At 38.8% G+C, this 20,381-nt stretch overlaps 1 protein-coding gene across 5 annotated transcripts in view; it reads left to right on the forward strand.

Annotated features, from left to right (window-relative positions):
• Positions 1 to 20,381, forward strand: part of ADAMTSL1 (ADAMTS like 1) — a 489,535-nt gene that overhangs the window by 445,198 nt on the left and 23,956 nt on the right. For all 5 annotated transcript variants that reach the window (XM_087886305.1, XM_034410498.3, XM_087886306.1 and 2 more), the window contains 3 exons: positions 8,226 to 8,353; positions 14,174 to 14,302; positions 20,081 to 20,260. In XM_087886305.1, the coding sequence (XP_087742431.1) occupies positions 8,226 to 8,353; positions 14,174 to 14,302; positions 20,081 to 20,260 (437 nt within the window). The remainder of the gene's footprint in view (positions 1 to 8,225; positions 8,354 to 14,173; positions 14,303 to 20,080; positions 20,261 to 20,381) is intronic.

Here is a 20,381-nt window from a genome sequence, read left to right on the forward strand (position 1 = left end):
TTGAGGCAGCAAAGGGTCACCCCCGCCGTGTCACCTGGGCACATGCTGGAGACAGTGGAACCCCCAGCCCCGCCCGGGCCACCACAGGCGCCAACATGAGCGACATGGAGCTGGTCACGCCCACCCTGGCTACGGCCACCTATTTGGCTGCGACCACCCGGCCCACCAAGGTCAACCACAACCCTGATGTGGCTCTCAGTGAAATCGAGTTTGACACCCTTGTTTTAACTGCAGTGATTCATTTAACAACAGTGTCAAAAACAGTCATAAAAATTGGGCATGACTACTCAACAATGGCCTTACTTAGCAATGGGAATTCTGATCCCAATGTTGGTCATAAGTCAAGGACTTTCTACCTACATTAGTTGATCTGTTCGGAAAGCAGAATTTTTTGCCAGTCCATGTTTCCTCTGTGTGTAAATTATGAGCCTGAGATTAAACATCCACATCCTGTGACCAGGGTCAGCCTCAGAAATGAGAAGGCACAAAAGAATCAACCCCAGGGAACCCAAATTAATTTTAAACGCCTGTTTCTCTGGAATATCTCGCAAGCTCTTGATTTATCCAAGGTGCAATTCAGCACCGTGGTTTAAATATACCATTAGTTTGCTTGCTGCCTTCCTTTCTAAGTGGTTAGAAACGCTCCTGATTTAATGATTTCTATAATTTACTTTCATTTGCGGTGTCATTGCATTTAAAAAACATTTTTCCCCTGGCAGAGAGAGCATTCTTTTTTTTTTTTTTTTTACTACTAAAAGAAAACATTAAAAAATGAAAAAGTATGTTTTCCCCCTATGTGAGAACAAGAATGTATTTGTTATGGAAAGCACATGCAGCCTTAATCAAATATAGGCCTATGGTATAAATTTGGTTGGACTTCGGCCTGTAAAAATACATTTCTGGCATTTAGAAAGTTGTATGTGCAGCTATGCATTGCCAGTGGTTACATCCTGTTGGGAAAGTGCACATAAAGGTTTTTCTTGTTTTTATACGTTGTTAAAACTACTAGAGAGATGTGTTTCTTCTATGCTGTTAAAAGACATGCAGGTTACAAAAAGTCCATACAAAAATTACGTTCAGAATTGAGCATGAGGAAATTGTATACTGTCTTAAAGCAACCCTGCCTTTGTAAGATTGCAGCACCAACGTGCTGTTTGTTATTAGATAGCAAGTAATTTCTATTAGTTCCAGATTTTGCGACACGTGTATCTGAATCAAGCAGTTCCCAGAGGTTAATTTTCAAGGTTTGCCATTTTTCCTTCTGCTATTATCTTTAATTGGCATTGTTTTGTAGAGCTACTCCATACCACCTTCCGGATGGGATGGGCATGGGATGAAGAGGTTGTTCCTCTTCTAATGTGATTGTATAGAAGAGTGTTTCTCGGTCTTAGCTAGTGTAAAATATGTGGACTTCAGCTCTCTGATTTCCCAATCAGCATGCTAGCTAGAAAAAGTCAAGGAGCAGGAAAAACTAAGCAAGGCAGGATGGTCCAGATCAGAACTTCTCAAACTTTTTCAGACCATGGAACCTTCTTGTTTAAGTCCTTGACCCCTGATGAAGAGGCAAAGCTTTGTTGTGCTTGATGAACTTGTTTTGTTTTGTGAATGAAAGCAAATACTGTATACGTGTCCCAGGATAATGTTGCAGGATCGAATTTGAGTCGGTCACCAAGACCAAAAGTTTATTCTTCCAAGCTTTCAGACCTGCGCTGGAGCCCATTCTCAGGAAACTTCTTGCTCTCCAGAATTGTTTTGTTTTTCTCCTTAGCCTCACACAGAACTCCATCATATTTTGTGAAACCCTAAGATTCAAAGATAGGGATGCGGTGGCTCAGTGGCTAAGATGCTGAGCTTGTCGATCAAAAGGTCAGCAGTTCAGCAGTTTGAATCCCTAGAGCCGCATAACAGGGTGAGCTCCCGTTACTTGTCCTAGCTTCTGCCAACCTAGCAGTTCGAAAGCACGTAAAAAATGCAAGTAGAAAAATAGGGACTACCTTTGGTGGGAAGGAAACAGCGTTCCGTGTGCCTTTGGCATTTAGTCATGCTGGGCACATGACCACGGAGACATCTTTGGACAGCGTTTGCTTTTCGGTTTTGAAACAGAGATGAGCACTGCCCCCTAGAGTCACGAACGACTAGCACATATGTGCGAGGGGAACCTTTACCTTAAAGTTCAGAGGAACATGATTTGGGAAATCATGATGCAGGAATTGGCAGCTGCGACCCTCTCAACACCTGAGTTCGTACCTCCATACTTTACATTTATAGATTGAAATACTTCGTCGATATACTAAGAGTCTTTACGGAGTTAGGTACCTTTACATATCTGAAATATAAATTTCAGATTTATTTCTGACAATGTGATTTGTGAAGCAGGCCTAACTACTGTATTTGGGAACTCTGTTTTTGAAGCGTTGTTTCTGGTTGTTCTGTGGAATTTCTACACATGAGTGTGCTTTTTTGCACAAATAGTACAAGCCTTCCCATTTGTGTTGGGAATGTCCTTCTCATTTACTATCTAGGTATGGAAAAACCAAGCAATTGGTCTACTTAATATATCTTTCTGAATATCCCAATTAAGATCATTTTTGTATGGTACATTAGGATGATCAGGAAGAAGCTGATGGTGAAAGAGATGCCGTCTTGCCTTGCTTTTCCTTTCCCCCTTCCCCGTTTCTCTCCAACACAATGTTCAATGGGTGGGCTTAATCTGGTTTGCTTTAGAGTGTGCCACCCATGGTGCTGTGAGAGAGATCAAATATCCCTAACTTTGTGGTTCATGAGGCTGCCGTTTTCATTCAAGGAGGGGGGAAAAAATCTCATCAACCCATGGTAAGTGACTAGGCCTTGATTGCATTTGGAGGGGCTTTCTTACTCCAGTTCTCTCATCTTCTTTTGTCTACTCCCTCAATTTTTTTTTTTCCTACTACCATCCTGACAAAAGAAGTTATGGAAAACAGCTGCTGCAGTTTTCTTGTGAGAAAAGCAAATTTGCCTATAGGCTGTGTCATTAATTCAACCTAAGCGTGATTGGAGGCAGGTTAGAACTTCGTAGTGGGAGCCATGATATTAAACATATGCTTCTTGGTGGGTCAAGGCCACCCAGAGGCTTCAAGAGACCCAAACAAAACCAACTTGGAAGTAACTCCAGCAAAAGGACATTACACAGTATACCAGTTGGACACATAATGCCAAATATCTGGCATTATTCCTGAGACCTTCTATACCAAGACTAATCTCAAGATGGTTTAAAAGTTTATATCCACCCTCTGCTGCCCAGGCCTGTCCATATGTTCCTTACAAAGCCTTCTTCATTTTGTTTTTGCTTGCACAGGGTTGTATTGGACATATTAAACTTTTTTTTCCCAGAAGTGTCAGGTGTTTTTCATCATTAAAACAGAAAATACTGCTGAAAATATTCTGTTCTGAAAACGATAGTTTTTAAATATATGGCAAGTGTTTTCATATATAATAATAACTAGCCCCTTTTTTTTATTATTTCAGAGATATTTCCTTACCAGATTCCTCAATGCCTTCAACAATGGCAGAAATTCTAATGTATTTGAAAAGTTCTTAAAAATTCAGGAAGATATTCAAAGTTGTATCTTCTACCTCAAAGAGTTGTATCTACAGTTGAACTGTATAGCATAGTCAAACATCAGGAGTTGACTACAGGAAATGTTTTGTGACATTTTGTATTATGTCCTCAAATGCTTTTAGGATACTTTTTATGTCATATAATGTTCTATATTATATTTCATAATATAATAATATATTATAAATATATTATATTTAAATTTATATTAAATTTCAGTTTTTTTGGGATATCATGAATCTCAGATTTTGGACATATTCTATAAGTTCACCCATTTTGAGGTACCTTGAAATGTTTTGCCCTGTTACGTGCCATTTTGCTTAGTTATACTTTGCTTTACTTTACTTTATTGATTAGCCCTTGGGCCATATCAAAGTGCAGAGTTCTAGACACAAATTATTACTAAAATCTGGTAAAAACAATTTGAAATTGAATTGAATAAAATACAATTTAAAATGAAATTGGAATAGAATACGATTTAAAATGAAATTGGAATAAAATACAGTTTAAAATGATAGTTTTGATTAGCCTATAGGCCATATCAAAGCACAAGGTGCAAACACATATCGCCAATAAAATCTTATACAAACAATTTAAAATAAGAGTAGGGTAAAATACAATAGTTATACTATAAGATACAATATAATTTAATACATAAATATATAAAATAGAATAAAATGACATAAAATTATATTTCAGTGTCACCCTTAGAATCTACCCCAATCAGTCCCACATATGCAGATCTCAACCGAACCATTTTGTTTAAGTACTGTACTGTGTTAAATGTTATTTTCAGGTTCTGGCCGCACATAAAGTAAGTTATAGATTACAGACACAAGAATTTTAATAATACAATGGTATCTTGGTGCTCAACTGCTTTGAAACTTGTCAAATTTGGTACTCAACGCATTTTAATGCAAAAATTTTGTCCCAATACTCATCATTTGTTTGTTTGTCTAGCTTGTACTCAATGCACAAGCTAGAACCTGTCAGTGTTGCCTTATGACTCGCTACCTTATTCCTTATGGCAAAAATTTGTTTGGTACTCATCATTTTTGGTACTCATTGTGCCTTCTGGAACCAATTAACAATGAGTACCAAGGTACCATTCTATGTAGATTTAGTTCAGTATCATTCACTGGATGATTTCCAGCTGTTTGGGATATTTCCAACTGAAGTTACACCTTCTTAGATATGTTTTGAAAAGCTTATGGATCACAAAACGAACTAAAATACACACAAATTTAGTATGAAAAATGTATGCAATGCAAAGAGATTGTGCATGAATCACATCACCAGCCCTCTGGAATGACCTACCCCCTGAGATACGCACGATATCAGACCTCTGGACTTTTTGTTGGGCTCTGAAAACACACTTATTCCATCTAGCCCGGCTGGCTTGATCCCATCCTCTCAGTTTTAATTGATTCGGTTTTAATTGGGTTGTTTTAAACTATTTGGGCCAAAATTATTTAATTGTTTTTAAATTGTTTTTAAATTTTGTATACTATGTTTTATTTTGGCTGTGCACCGCCCTGAGTCCTGCGGGAGAAGGGCGGTATAAATATATATATATATATATATATATATATATATATATATATATATATATATATATATATATATATAATATCATATTCTCAGCCTTTAGTCTTTCTTTACAATGAGGATGAATAAAGAATATTATTTTTTGTTTACTGTTTTTTTTAGGAAACTCTAAAAACATCATTTAAAAAATGATGTAAAGGCTCCTGAAATAAGAAACACCAGATTTCATTCTTCTGAGATTCTTTCGACAGACTTGAATAAATCAGATGCAACCTTTGCATTTTATCTCTTTATTTGTTGCCTAAACCATCTGGTTTATCCTTATTCTGTCTTAAGTTCAGATCAATTAAAGAGTTATTTACACAGGTCTGAATCGCAATTACACAGTATAACATGGGTGAGAGAGAATGCAGATAACCGGTAAATTAGAAAACCAACAATTCAGGCTCTGATTAGAAATGACGTTTAGCTTTCTTTCTTTTTTTTAAAAAAAAAATGAAAAACAGCTTCTTGAAGCAGAAAAATTGCAGGAAGAAAATAAAGTATCTGCTTAATTTTTCCTTCTTTGGGTTGTTCACACTCTCTCCCAGCTATATTGTACTTACATCCAACAGCTGCTATTCTGTGCTTTGTCATCTCTGCTGGAATATCTTCAGGGCTCACCAACTGTGGGGCCACAGAAAAGATATTTGGTGGCCCTATGCTCTTGGGGAGGGAGACTTTCTTGTTCTTGGCAATAGTATAGAAGTAATTCATCATTGTCTTCTAAAATGTTTTTCAACTGGACAGGGAGCTATTTAACATTTTGGTTGATCGGAGGCCTGCAAAGCAGTAGAGCCATAGATTAGCCAAAATTTAGGACATACAAGGAGGTTCTTTAGTTTCCATTCCGATATATTCCTGTTTTATAGTTCCACTCAAGTTTTCTTCTGTTTTTTACCTCAAAATTGCAAGACTTTGCAGTCGGTTTTAATGATCATAGTTAAAAAAAGAATCATGAGGATATATATCATAATGATGTTTGAGGATGGCTCTCTTTACGCAACTCCTGTGAGTCCCATGGACTGCAAGGCGATCAAACCAGTCAGTCCTAGAGGCAGTGGTGGGTTGCCCCCGGTTCCCACTGGTTCTATAGAACCGGTAGTAAAACCGGCGGGAGGCTCCGCCCACCGACCCTGATGTCACCAAAACGCTTCTGCGCATGCGCAGAAGAGTGCGCACCCGAGCGAAGCAAATACGCGTGCACAGCCCCGCTGTGAACCGATAGTAAAGGTAAGTAGAACCCACCCCTGCCTAGAGGAGATCAACCCTGACTGCTCTTTAGAAGGCCAGATCCTGAAGATGAAACTGAAATACTTTGGCCACTTAATGAGAAGGAAGGAGTCACTGGAGAAGAGCCCTAATGCTGGGAACAATTGGGGGTAAAAGAAGAAGGGGACAGCAGAGAATGAGATGGCTGATCGAATCACTGAAGCAGTCAGCGTGAGCTTAAATGGTCTCCGGGGGATGGTAGAGGACAGGAAGGCCTGGAGGAAAGTTGTCCATGTGGTCGCGATGGGTCGGACACGACTTCGCAACTAACAACAACAACTCTTTAAGCACATATCTTGCAGGGCACAAATGCAAACATAATGTTGTGTTAGGGTCTTTATCTGCCAGAAGAAGTTTTACAAAATCTTTATCTGGTCATCCAGGGAATGACCAAAAAGGGGGTTAGAAGCTTACTATGGGTCTCTCGGCAAAGTTGCCACAGAGCAACAAGTTAGGCAGTAATTCAGTATTCTGACTAGCAGGGTCGAGTCCTTTGGGCACATGGTTTTTTTCCTGAAACCTGCATTCTATGACATTTGATGACAGGATGTCAAAGCGGAGCCCTGAAAAAGCCCTAAGGAATTCATTAACTGTAAGATGGTTAAAATACGAGATCACTTTGGAACAGATCTTGCCCTGACCCAATTGTATTCCAGTTTATACAACTGAGTTTTAAGGGTTCTTCATCTAAGAGCTGCTATATCCTGTTCTTCTCCCAGTGGCAGCAACGCCTCTGTGGCAAAACCCAGATTCTGAATTTTAACTTCAGTTTTACTCTAAGGTAAATTGAAATATTTTGAGCAGGATAAGAGTTGTCAAGCTTTGGGGTTATAATTTCAGATACATTGTCACTAACATTGATTGTGCAATCAGTAGATTCCCCAAATATATATCTTTTACAGTATCAAGAGCACCATGGTAAAATCAATGGAATCTGTCATTTAATAGTTTCAGAAACTCCTAATTTTTAACACTTACATGACGAGAACATTTGAAAGAAGGCTTCATAACCAGCCCTTTTGCATATGGTATTTCTTATTATTTCATATTGGAGCACTAATAAAGACAACTTTCCAAGGAAAATGCAGAATGGAGGCCCGATACCAATTACATGACTATTTTCTGAACAAAATATAATAGAGTCATGAGGCCAGACTCTGAACTTAGTGAACTGACCGGTTTAACAGGCAGCGGGAGGAATAAAAAAATCAGAAACACATTTTTGGTGATGATGCAAGATGTAACAAGGTGCAAGATGTAGCTTGTAAATATCAAGGTTGATATGAGATAAAATGGTAACGTGCATATTTTAAATAACAGCAGACTACAGATGATCCACCTAGTTTGGTATTGGTAAATATTGCTTGTTATTTAATGAAACTGAATCTGCAAAGCTTGTAACTTAAATTTAGGATGACTTTGGGCCAGTCATTCTCTCTCAGCAAAACCTACTTCTTAGGGTGGTTGTGGGAAAAATAGGAGGAAAGTGTGGTGAATATGTTCTCACCTTGAGTTGTTTTGAAAGAATAATAAAAATGCAATATAAATAAATAAACGGTACTGGTATTGTATATTTGCCATCTTGAGTTATATATGAAAAAACGGGATGAAAAAAATCTTTTTTTAAATGTCATTCTGAATACAATTATTCAACTAAGTTTAGCTTTTGGCTGGTGTTTTTTTCCTCTGGGGTCTTACCCAGAAGTGCTGAGTAATAATTTTCTTGGCATCCAATTTTTAAGACTTTTAACGTATTTGTCTGTCATTACAGGATTCTTCTTCAACCGGATGACTCCTTGCAAATCCTAGAACCAGTTGAAGCCGACGTAGGCTTCTATACTTGCAATGCAACCAATGTGTTGGGCTCTGACTCTGTCTCCATTGCCATCACATTAGCAGGTAACTCCATGTTCTTGCAGTTTTAAGCACAAGTGAGATAACCTCCAAGTTTAAAAATCCTACCAATGTTGGAGTTTTTTAAACTTTATTTAACTTTAACTTTGTTTATTGATGTTTTCCCCAATTTTGATGTCTTGCTCTAAAAATTTCACAAGATATTAAATGCTAGCTTGATATATTTTACTCCTTCATTTTCTAGGATTATTTGTAGAGAGGGTCACAGCAGTTTAAATAGAATTAGTGAAGCGTATCATTTTGTAGAATTTATTTTGGGTTTGTCATGTGAGGGGTATATATGCCTGAATTTCAAGGATGGAAGAATGTGAATGGAACTTTTCCTTATGTTAAGATCAAGGAGTGTTGCCAAGAACTAGATTTGGCATTATTTCAAGATTCTAAAACATGCTCCTGTTTTAGTCGCCAAATGTCTATGGAGATTCTCAGTCATCCAGGTGATGGTTGTCCCAAAGGTGCCTTTTCAAGAGACAACTGGACCAAAGTCCAGTTGCCTCTTGAAAAAGCACCTTTGGGACACTTCTGTTTTAAAATTTCCAGAAGTAGTCTTGAAGTCAGGTGCCAGATCCAGGAAGTACTCTGATTTATACTTTACTATTTGTATATTAATCTCTCTCTCTTGGACCATTATGATTGGTCTTCAATTTGGTAGCTAGTGTCTCCTATCAGAACCCTCCACCTTTACAATTTCACTAGGTCCTGAGCCTCTTGCTTAGCTTCAGAGTCTCAGTGTCAGAGACCCTGACACTGAGACTCTGAATCTAAGCAAGAGGCTGGTGAAATGGGAATACTAACATGTTAATATAAAAGAAAACAAGAGGCTGGTGATATGGGAATATTAACATTTTGATATGCAAAAAGAGGGATTATAAATCGCTTAATTCTGGGGTGTCCTTAGTTTTCTTTTTAATATACACTGACTTTTATATTTTAATATTATTGCTGAGATGATTATTTAAGACAGTTATATTAAAACATGTGCCATGTTTTTCGTTCCATTTTCCCACTTCTATCACCTCTATATATTTCGGCAGAGAAAGCAATTGATTTTGATATTTTAGTTCAAATGGAAAGATTCAATCATTCAGTGGCTGCTGAAATATACTGATGTCTTGACCAAAATAATGATAACACGGTGATGGATTTACCTTTATTAAACTTTTAGGCCGAAAGTCTAAAAAAACCCTATATTTTGGTCTGATCTCTCTGCCATATTTTGCTTTTATGACTGTTTCTCTTTTTAGTAGAATGATAAGGATTTAATTTGTTAAATCCATCAGAGTGGGATGTTTTGACCCCTTAATTTTTTTTTATGCTTGGTGGTGGCTCCAATTTTTTCTATAAATCTTTCTCTCTTAGACTAAATTGTAAAAGAACCAGACATCTCATTAGTGCTGAAGCCAAACTAATAGTGATCTCCTGAGAGTTAGTGAGATTCCTCATATTCCTGAAGTTAAGCATTGCTCTAAATAATTGGTTGGATTGCATGTTATCTGCTCAGTCAACATCTTGTAAGGTCAAGCTCTTTCTTTCCCCGTCTTGCAGCCAAAGCATGGTTGGCACACTTCCCGTCACTGGCAAGCGAAAGCTCAGAACAGATTAAGTTTCTTGTTTACACCGACAGTTTAGTTCTATGACAAATTAAATCTTTGTTCACTTGGATCAGCATTAATGAAAACCTTTCTGGGAAGAGCAGTGACGTTGTGAGATTGTGCTTGCTTTAAACTCTTTAGGTGCTTGGGCCAGCAAGTAGCTTTTTAGTAACATGCAAAGTTACAGAACGAGAAAATGAAAAGAGACTGGCTAGATCATTCCAAAAGTTCATCCATTCCAGATTGTTTTGTCCAAAATGGAATTTGGTTCTGTAGTGGATCTCATGTTTTACACACAGGAGGTGTCAGGTTAGAATCTGGATCCCCTCTTGTTGAAAAGTGCTACCTAATAACCTGGAGAACTGCTAGCTGCTGCAAATCAGCATCAACGGTTTTTGGCTACGTATCAATATGTTTGCTCTGTATAATGTGGCCTTAATTATTTGGATGAACAGTTGCAATAAAGGGCCTCTAGAATTCCACAAGTAGTCAGTAGAAAAACAGCTCCCGGTACTACCCCTCGTATTTAAGCTAAGTGTGCATTTCCCCAGATATATGAGGTGCCTGTCTTCCTAATTCTTTTAACCTGAGAGAATGTAACTATCTTTTAGTAGGCTGTCTCTAAGAACATTGATATACATTTAGTTGAACTCATGAATCAATATGCTATGTACAAAAGTTCTGGGATAAACATAAACCATGGAAGTTATGAAGAGGACATGGAAGTATTAAGACAGCCAGTTTGGTGTCTTAATTAAGACATTAGGTTAGAAAACAGGAGACTCTGAGTTCTAGTCCAGCCTAGCCTTAGGCCCAAAGTCAGCTGATTGACTTGGGCCAATCACTCCCTGCCAGTCCTCAGAAGTGTTTCCTGGCACTTCCAAAAATGCCAGCAAGAATACTTCAGGAACTAATCCAGGCACGCGCATTCCAAGGCACATGTTTCATCTCAAGCTTTACAAATCATAGAGTTTTTTTAGGTTCTTATGCCCTTATTATGGGTATAAGTAGGATTGCCAAACAAATGGCAGTGTGATGATAGGCTTGCGTGGAAAGCAAAATAGCCTGTGATGCTACAGTTATGAGCCACAGAAGTTAGAAACAACTTTGAATACTGCTGCAGAAGTTTTATCATGCCCTCTGGAGTATTTAAAGGTTAGGGTATAGTTGTAGTATTTAAACCAGTATGTATGGAGTTACTTCAAAGTAGCTCCTAAAGTAAAAATGGGGTGGATGGGGGAACTGTCTGCCACAATGAATGTAAAAGGGAAGTTTAATGATGAGATATTAGTGTTTGGCAAATTGACATATCTAGAACTGTCAGATGGCCTGATCAACATATCTGGAGTAAACCCCACTGGGGACTTACCTAGAAGTTTGCATGCAATCCTTCCTAAACCTTTTGTCTGGAGTGATCTTGGTGTCTAACTGATGGTTAACTGATACTTTTTTCTGACCCAGGATCCAGATTCTGATGCCTAGTTTAGGCGTAATGCTAAACTACTTTAGTATTGTGTATGCAAAGCTGCCACCTTACCACCATCCTCTTTTTCTGGCACAAAATCAAATTTATTCTATTTTGAACTCATCTCTGTTTGTCACAGCTTCCAAGGTAGAAGCAGAAACTTTATTTAAACTGTAGTCGATTTAAATCATTCACGATCAAAAATCATGGCTTGATACATGTTTCTCAGTTTGCTTTAGACACTAAGATCACTCCAGAGAAAAGTGTGGCTTTATCCAAATATGTTGATCAGGCCATCTGACATTTCTAGAAATGTCAACTCACCGAACATTAATTTCTCATCATTAAACTTCACTTTTACATTCATTGTGGCAGACAGTTCCTCCTCCCCCCCCAAAAAAACCCCCCATCAATACAGTTGTTTCTCCTTAAAAGCACAAATATGGTAAAACAACATCGATTTAACAGCAATACAACAGAAAGCATTGAAGTAATTAATCCATTCGGATCCAGATAAATGCTTGAATTCTAAAGTTTAGTGCTATGGCAATCCAGGCTATAAAGAGTCTTTGCAGTTCGTCTATTCCCGATGGGCACATTCCAAAGGCTTTAACTTTAGACTAGAGTTTTGGAAGGAAAGCCTTTTCCTTCAAACCACAGTTTTGATCCAAGCCAATTTATGGAGCCTAATCAATCACTGTCTAATACATGCATGCGTGTAGGTTCATAAGACACACAAGACACACACATTTAGATTGTTTGCAGGTTTTCAGTAACCAGCAACAGTTTTTTTTTCCTAACAAAATAGTCCGTGCCTTGATTTCATTTTCTCATGCAAACGAATTAGGAAATGCAAAATCTCCTGGGTCAAATTTTCTAGATGCAAAGCTGCTTTTGGGCAGCTTCTGAATAGCCGCATCTGTCAAACACGAGCCACAGGTATCCAGTTATTCAGCAGTTTCAAATCTGGATACCAAGTTGTACAAATGTGATAATGTGCAATTAAAACAACATTGCGGTGAAGGAGGGGAGGGCTGGACTTCTCAGAGAAAGTGGGCAATCTTGGTTCAGGCTGAATGAAACACTTGGCTTATTGATTAATTTAACACATGAGTTTGCAAAGGGCAAATGTTTCCATTTTTGGAATGACAAATTGCTTTTTATAGGCTAACAGCAGACAAGTATTTAATCTAATGAGAAGATCGTGGGGGAAAAAAACCCCCAGTGAATTAAAAGACCAGTTGCCAGTTGAGGTCTCTCTTTCTCTGTGATTTAGGAGCACCCAATAAAATATGAGAACTGTGTGAACTTTTCATGACTTACTAGAACATGTTTGTGGCTGGATATTTCTTTATATTGACATTTAAAAGACTCTGCATGCAAATGATATAAACAAAAGCTGCCATGCGTTCGTGGGTTTCTTCTACAGAATGGGGATTGAAATACAACCAGTTACACGTAAAAGTTTATTTTAGCTGTTATGATGGCTTATGAATTTGTGTTAGTGACATATGTATTAGGGGAAGGGGAGGTGTAGAAACAAAATCAGATTTCCATATTTTTAGTTGATGCTGCCAATTAAAGCACCCATAATTCTTCCTCCTCCTCCTCTTCCTTCTCAATTTACACCCATTATTTCCTTGCCAATTCTTTCCCCTTCCTGCTATTGTAGATTTATAAGGGATTAATTTTTTTTAGACATTATAGGCTCCTGTCTTGGCCCAAGCTCAACCCCACCCATTTCTCCTTCTGATAGCCTATGAACAAGCTTACATCAGAGGCCCCACAAAATCAGCCAGCATTCAGAACTTAACCCACATTCAAATTTCATGAAGTGGATGACCAGAATGCAGATAGGTGAATCTGCACTAAGGTTTATATATTTCTAGGATTCTCTCTCACCCTGCCTCCCTCCCGACAACGTGAGATTGCTACGATTCATTAAACTTTGCAGGATTCTTATTTTTAGATCATCAATTTAAACCAGGAGTCTACTGCTTTAATTTCCAGGCGCCCCATATGGAAATTTCCAAAGATGAAAGTCAAGTACGGTACATAAGACCTTAAGGAAAAACATCAGGATAATTTAAATTAGCATTATAGAAGTAATCAAAGTGAGTATAGTATCTGCATACAATTAGATGTCAAGACTGTGATTTAATTAGGCAGATAATAGCTTTAGTTACATTCTGATTTATTGATGCAACTGGCTTTCATTTCTCTAGTTCTACAGCCAATTTGCTTGATCAAGGGAATTGTGCAAAATAAATCTTAATACATATCTGGGTAGGATTATAAAAGCAAGAGATATTTATCAAGTATCTGTTTATAAACTGACATGTTGCTTACAATCATGTACAAATTGTCAATTGGTTTTTGAAACTGTCCCTCCCAAGATTATTTCACTTCCATTCGTCTTAGTAATTAGGTTTGTGTGCTGTTTTCATTGCTTAGCTCAGCAGAAATCATTTACTGGTATAAATCTGACAAATAAATAAGTTGTAATGAGGGGTCCTTGGTGCTCTCTGAGCTTCTTTGATTTGTTGCAGAGGTTTCATTGCCCAAACTAGGTAACATCATCAGTTATTACTTAGTTAGGGTCTGCGAGAAAACAAGCAAGCTCAAAACAAGCAAGGACCCCTCATTTCAAGCCTGACCTACAAATATTCTCCTTTATTTATAAGTTGTAACTATGCCTATGCTTTGTTTCTTTTCTTATTTGTTTTATAATTTGTGGTGTCTTTTCAGGGAAACCACTGATAAAGACCTCAAGAAACACCGTGACCAACCAAAACTTGCCGACGATTTCTGTTGATATTGGAAGCACAGTGAAAACAATTCCAGGAGTAAATGTGACCATTAGCTGCCAAATTGCAGGTCTGTTATAATTATATTAATGAGCAGGCTTAAAGTTCTGCATTTTAGGTTTCATTACATCCTATTTGAAATATCTCACCAAAGCATTTTATTGGATTGCTAAGGATTGCTCTGCAGTGGAAGAGCCTAATTTAATGCAGATCTGAAATATAGCTCCAAGCATTGCCTGAGGCCTTAGAGTTAAATAGAACAACAGTGTCAGCGTTCCAGAAAACCCCCAACTCCAAGTAAAGATGCCAAAGCAAGCATTTTCCAAAGTTCTCTACTAGAATAGGCAAACTGGCACATCTGGGAAAACCCAAATCTGAAAAGCCCGGGTTTTCCCTCAGTAAGTCAAAAACCCCAAAACCATCCCCTTACTCCCCAGTCAATCACATGCTCTAATCAACGTCCGTTCCATCTCGACCCAGCCCCCTGACCACTCCTTTTCCAGATGCTGGATCGCCCTGACCTTGACTGACAGGAAGAATGCTATTATGTCTATTAACAACCCCTCTCCTTAATCCCCCCTCCTACTTTCCCACACATGAGAAGGTGGCAGCATTGAAGCTTCCGGCCTAATATGGCTTCCAAAACTGACAAACAGAGTTGTAGGGGATCTTGTAGGTCATCTAGTCCAGGGGTCAGCAATCTGCGGCTCTGGAGCCACCTGTGGCTATTTCACCCCTCTGCTGCGGCTCCCTGTCACCAGTCAGCTCCACAATTGATAGGGCTTTTGGTTAGGACCAGTAGAGGAAAAAGGATGCTGTGCTAGGAGGAGACTCTATGGTAGGGGAACTGGACTTCCAGTCAGCTCCAGAATTGAACAGGGGTCTTCTGGTTAGGACTTTTGTGGCTCTTTGAGTGTTTAAGGTTGCCAACCCCTGATCTAGTCCAACCCCTTGCTGAAGCAGGAAACCTTATACCATTTCTGACAGATGGCTGTCCAGTCTCTTCTTGAAAACTTCCAGTGATGAAGGACTCACAACTTCTGAAGGCAAAATGTTCCATTGGTTGATCGTTCTCACTGTCAAAAAATTTCTCCTTAGTTCTAGGTTAAATCTCTCCTTGATCAGTTTCCATCCATTAACTAGCTGTCGGGTGCTTTGGAAAATAGATTGTCTGCCTCCTCTCTGTGGCACCCATCAAATATTGGAACACTGCTATCATGTCACCCCGGGTGCTTCTCTTCTTTTCACTAGACTAGCCATGCCCAGTTCCTGTAACCGTTCTTCATATGTTTTAGTCTCCAGTCCCCTAATTTGTGGCATGTCAGTTTAGAGCATTCTGAGTGAGATGAAACAATGATTTAAATCAGTGTAAGGTAGTTTCATAAAGGATGCAGTGGCTCAGTGGTTGAGATGCTGAGCTTGTTGATCGAAAGGTCGGCAGCTCAGCAGTTCGAATCCCTAGTGCCGCATAACGGAGTGAGCTCCCGTGACTTGTCCCAACTTCTGCCAACCTAGCAGTTCGAAAGCATGTAAACAATGCAAGTAGAAAAATAGGGACCACCTTTGGTGGGTAGGTAACAGCATTCCATGCGCCTTTGGCGTTTAGTCATGCCGGCCACATGACCACAGAGATGTCTTTGGTCAGCACTGGCTCTTCAGCTTTGAAACAGAGATGAACACTGCCCCCTAGAATCAGGAACGGCTAACACATATGTGCAAGGGGAACCTTTACCTTTAAGGTAGTTTCATAAGTTTGGGGCATGACAAAGCAACCATAATTTCCATTAATTAACCATGAAGGCCTTAATCTTTCAATTAACCATAGGATGCTTTAGTTCTATTTTATCCAAAAATGAATCATGCATCTACCTGCTTTCCAACTGTGCTTTCAGGAGAAAATCTTTATACTGGACAACTGAAGATTGAAATGTAGCTTATCTGATAAGGCACCATAAGCTTCTATGTAATGAACTCTGTCTTAAGGTTAGAGATACTTGTTATGGCAACAACAAAATTTGAAATCTGTATTAGTGCAAGTAAGAATAACAAAGAACAGCAAACATACTAGAACATTAGGGAAGGGCCTATGAACCAAACTTTTATGAGTCAGCTTAGCCTTTTATGAACAATGCAATGTGTCCATTTTGAGTAATCCTACTACAGAGCTCATTTTGGGAGGAAAGCGATTCATAATTTAGAAAAAGTAATCAAAATAATAAAAAATGTGCCTCTCTGCCATATTTTAATATACAAAGTGATTTGTAACATATACAGTATTTTTTATTTATAGACTCAGGAAGGAATATGTTCAGGAATTGTGGCTTCCTGCTTTGAAAGATGTTGGAGGTTAATACCAGGCCTTGGCATTAGGCTTGGAAACAAGCAGGAGTCAATGAAATGAGAAACCATGTCCAGTTTGGATCAGAGTTGCTAACTTTACTGACATTTCTGGATTATCATAGAGTAAAGCCTTAAGTGTTTTTCCTTCAGCCATCTTGGAATTTATGGGGAAAAGGGAGGAAATTGTAAGCTAATATGAGAGAATGGATCATAAGGTATTATTCCATAATGAACCATTCTGGTTTTGGGACCTACAGAGGAGTGAGCTATAAGAGCAGAAAACAAAGAATTGAGTAGAACAAGGGATGGAAAATAATACTTCATACTTGATGGATGATACAGCCCACCAAAAGGGTAATCCTTAATGCAATGAATTAGTGAATCGTTCCTACATCACTTTTTGGTCTAGCAGTACTTACAATATCCTTCTTCCAGCTGGCAATATGATTTCTTTGTATTTATAGTATTTTCTCTTTTGGGTTCAGATGAAGGTTGCTATGTATTATTCCAGGATAAGGGCTATCAAGATTATCTCTCCCTAATATATTCTCCCTCATTTGTCCTTATCGCTGTCAATATTATGGATGACAAATGACACCAGATTTTTTTTTTAAATGTTTGTTGTTGTTAGTTGCGAAGTCGTGTCCGACCCATCGCGACCCCATAAACAACGTTCCTCCAGGCCTTCTTGTCCTCTACCATCCTCTGGAGTCCATTTAAGCTCACGCCGACTGCTTCAGTGACTCCATCCAGCCACCTCGTTCTCTGTCGTCCCCTTCTTCTTTTGCCCTCGATCTTTCTCAGCATTAGGCTCTTCTCCAGTGAGTCCTTCCTTCTCATTAGGTGGCCAAAGTATTTTTTTTTTAAATGTACTTTCATTCAAAACAACCTCTCATGTTGCCTACAATTAAAAATGTGGAGCAGCTACTACGTCTTCATTTCTGCCATGTCTTCAAAAGGCAGTTTTTAGCACATTGGAGTAAAACTCAACCCAAGGATCTATGAAAACTTAACGACTATATTCTCTTTAATGCCTGACTCTTCCTTTTCCCATGCAATTGCTTCCTACAGATGGAACATATAAATTTGATTGATTTGTGTTTACCTTGAGGCAAGGGAATGGATAATACAGGTAATCATAGCGAAGGTTTGAAATCTGGATATATGCATTGTTCTGTATCAAATAGCGCTGTAGGTTAGAGCCGCAAGATTTTACCCAGAACTGTAGCCGAATAAAATCCCCTCCCTGTTGTTTGCGGAGCCTTGATGACAGTCAGTGTTATGGGATTTGGTTTCACACGGTAAATTTGGCTGTAAACAGTGAAGTATGAACACAAAGTGATGAAGTTTGAAAATGAAATAGGTGATTTTAAGATTAAAAGTGCATTGCAGATATATGTGAGTGAGAGTAATGTTAGACTGTTGCAGTGGATAATTTATACTTTCCTGTCTCACTTCTGACTTTGCTGTAAGGCTGAAGATGAGTTATATTTCCAGTTGATTGTGCCTTGCCACTAAATTGCCAGATCAGTTATCACCAATTGTGACAATCTCAGGCTGCCTATGCCAAAAACTTTGTGTGCAGAATAGTGCCACTAAGAAGTAACTGTGTTTTTTCTTCAAGTTGAGTCCCAGAGTTTTCAGAAATAAAATCAACAAGAAGAAGTGACTCTCTCTTCCACAAACTGAAAACAAGAATCCATACACACCTTTGTTTAGCATAATGGAAGGGAGACCACAGGAGAAGGGAATGAAACTATGGAAGAAGAATTTTTTAAAAAATGATGGAAGAAAAAGAGTAACTGATGGTGAGGTTAAGGAAAAGTAGACTGGCAGAAGATAAAGTGCAATCATTTATTGCAAGTTCCAACCCATGTAAGGTTGCTAAATGGGATTGGATGTCTCTCTCCATAGGCATCTCAGTAAGAGTGAAATTAGATGTCATCAGGAAGATCAGACTGGATCTCCCGAGTTATTTTTTTCTTTATTTAACAACCAGTGAAGGCAGAGGTTGAATTAGGGCCAAAGCATTGGAAGAGAGATAAATTAGATCTTCCCCTGCTATTTCCCTACTTAAAATTGCCCCTTAAAGCTTGGCCAACCACAGGACAAAAGAGAAAGGATATACAACAGGGGTGAAATGCTATCGCTTCGGCTGAACCGGTAATGATGGTGGCGGATGGTTCGGAGAACCGGTAGAGGTGGCAGCGCGAGGCTCCGCCCACCTGCCCAGTCGTTGTTACTTCCTGGTTTTAACCAGGAAATAACCTGTTCTTTACCCTCTGTGCATGCACAGAAGGGTTTGCACATGTGCAAAGAGTCCGCGCGCGCATGTGACGTATGGCGCATGCACTTCCAAACCGGTAGGGAAGGTAAGTAGATTTCACCCCTGATATACACCCAATAAGCTTAATTGTATGGATCGACTAATTCCAGTAATTACGATAGGAGCAATCCAGGCCTAGTAGCAAACTACAGGACAAGGGCGATTACAGGTAGTCCTCAATTTACAACAGCTTATTTAGTGACTGTTTGAAGTTACAATAGCACTGAAAAAAGATTTATGACCGTTTTTTACACTTACGACCATTGTTGCATCCCCATGGTCATGTGATCAAAAATTCAGATGCTTGGCATATGCTTGGTTCATATTTATGACTTGTTGCAGTGTCCAGAGGTTGTGTCATCTCCTGTTGCGACCTTCTAACAAGAGAAGTCAATGGGAAAGCCAGATTGAATTAACAACTATCTTAATCACTTAACAACTGCAGTGATTCATTTAACAACTGTGGCAAGAAAGGTCATAAAATGAGGCAAAATTCACTTAACATGTTCTGTTCTTGCTTAGAAACATAAGTTGTGGTCATAAGTCGAGGACTACCTGCACGCAATGTCCCTCTACATTCCAGCAAGAGGAGGATCAAGCCAGGCACTTTCAGGATAGTTGCACTTCTCTGATTACAAATTTGGAAAGAAGGATCAGAAAAGGCAGAGCTACCATGTGTTTTTTCCATGACAGAAGTGCCTCAGAAATACCAGCGGTACAACTACTATCTGCTGATGATTTGGGGAAGGCAAAATGCACAGTATTCAAGGAAACTCATTTGAATGTTTTCCCTTTCTTTGGGAAAGTTAAAATGTAACATTTGGAATCTTTATGCTTCTCCTTTAAATAAAGTATATAAAGTATAAATATAAACTTCCTTTTTTTTTCCTTGAAGAAGTTTCGCTTCTTATCCAAGAAGCAAAACCTCCTCAAAGAAAAAACAAGAAAGTCCAGTTATCTCCTGAAAAAGCACCTTTGGGACATGGAAGGCGAAAGCAACATGTCTGGAACCTTCATATGTTGAAAACACTTTTTTCATTGTCTGCACTGTTAAACAAGCACAAAAATAGACTAGAACAATACATTGCTTTGGTACCATACATCAATGCTCTTTGCACAAGGTTCACCATGGGTATTCTTTGTGTTTCTCTCTGTCTCTCTTTCATTGTGTTCCTGCATCAGGTGTGCCTGAGGCAGAACTTACCTGGTTCAGGAACAAAATCAAGATGGCCCCTGACCTTCACATCCATGGTGGAACACTGCTGATTCCAAACGTATCTATCTCAGACCAAGGGTTGTATTCTTGCAGGGCTGCCAACATCCGCGGGGAAGTAACGGAAAGCACTCATCTATTAGTCCTCGGTAAGTTAAAGTATGCAATCTTTTCAAGAATTAATATCTTTTGTCATTTTTTTCTCCAACCAAAAAACCTGTGATCAATGGAGTAGTAGTATAATTTAATTGGGGGAAATCAGGTATAGAT

Source organism: Pantherophis guttatus, chromosome 2, assembly GCF_059756535.1.
Source record: "Pantherophis guttatus breed Tessera chromosome 2, ASM5975653v1, whole genome shotgun sequence".
Lineage (NCBI taxonomy): Eukaryota > Metazoa > Chordata > Lepidosauria > Squamata > Colubridae > Pantherophis > Pantherophis guttatus.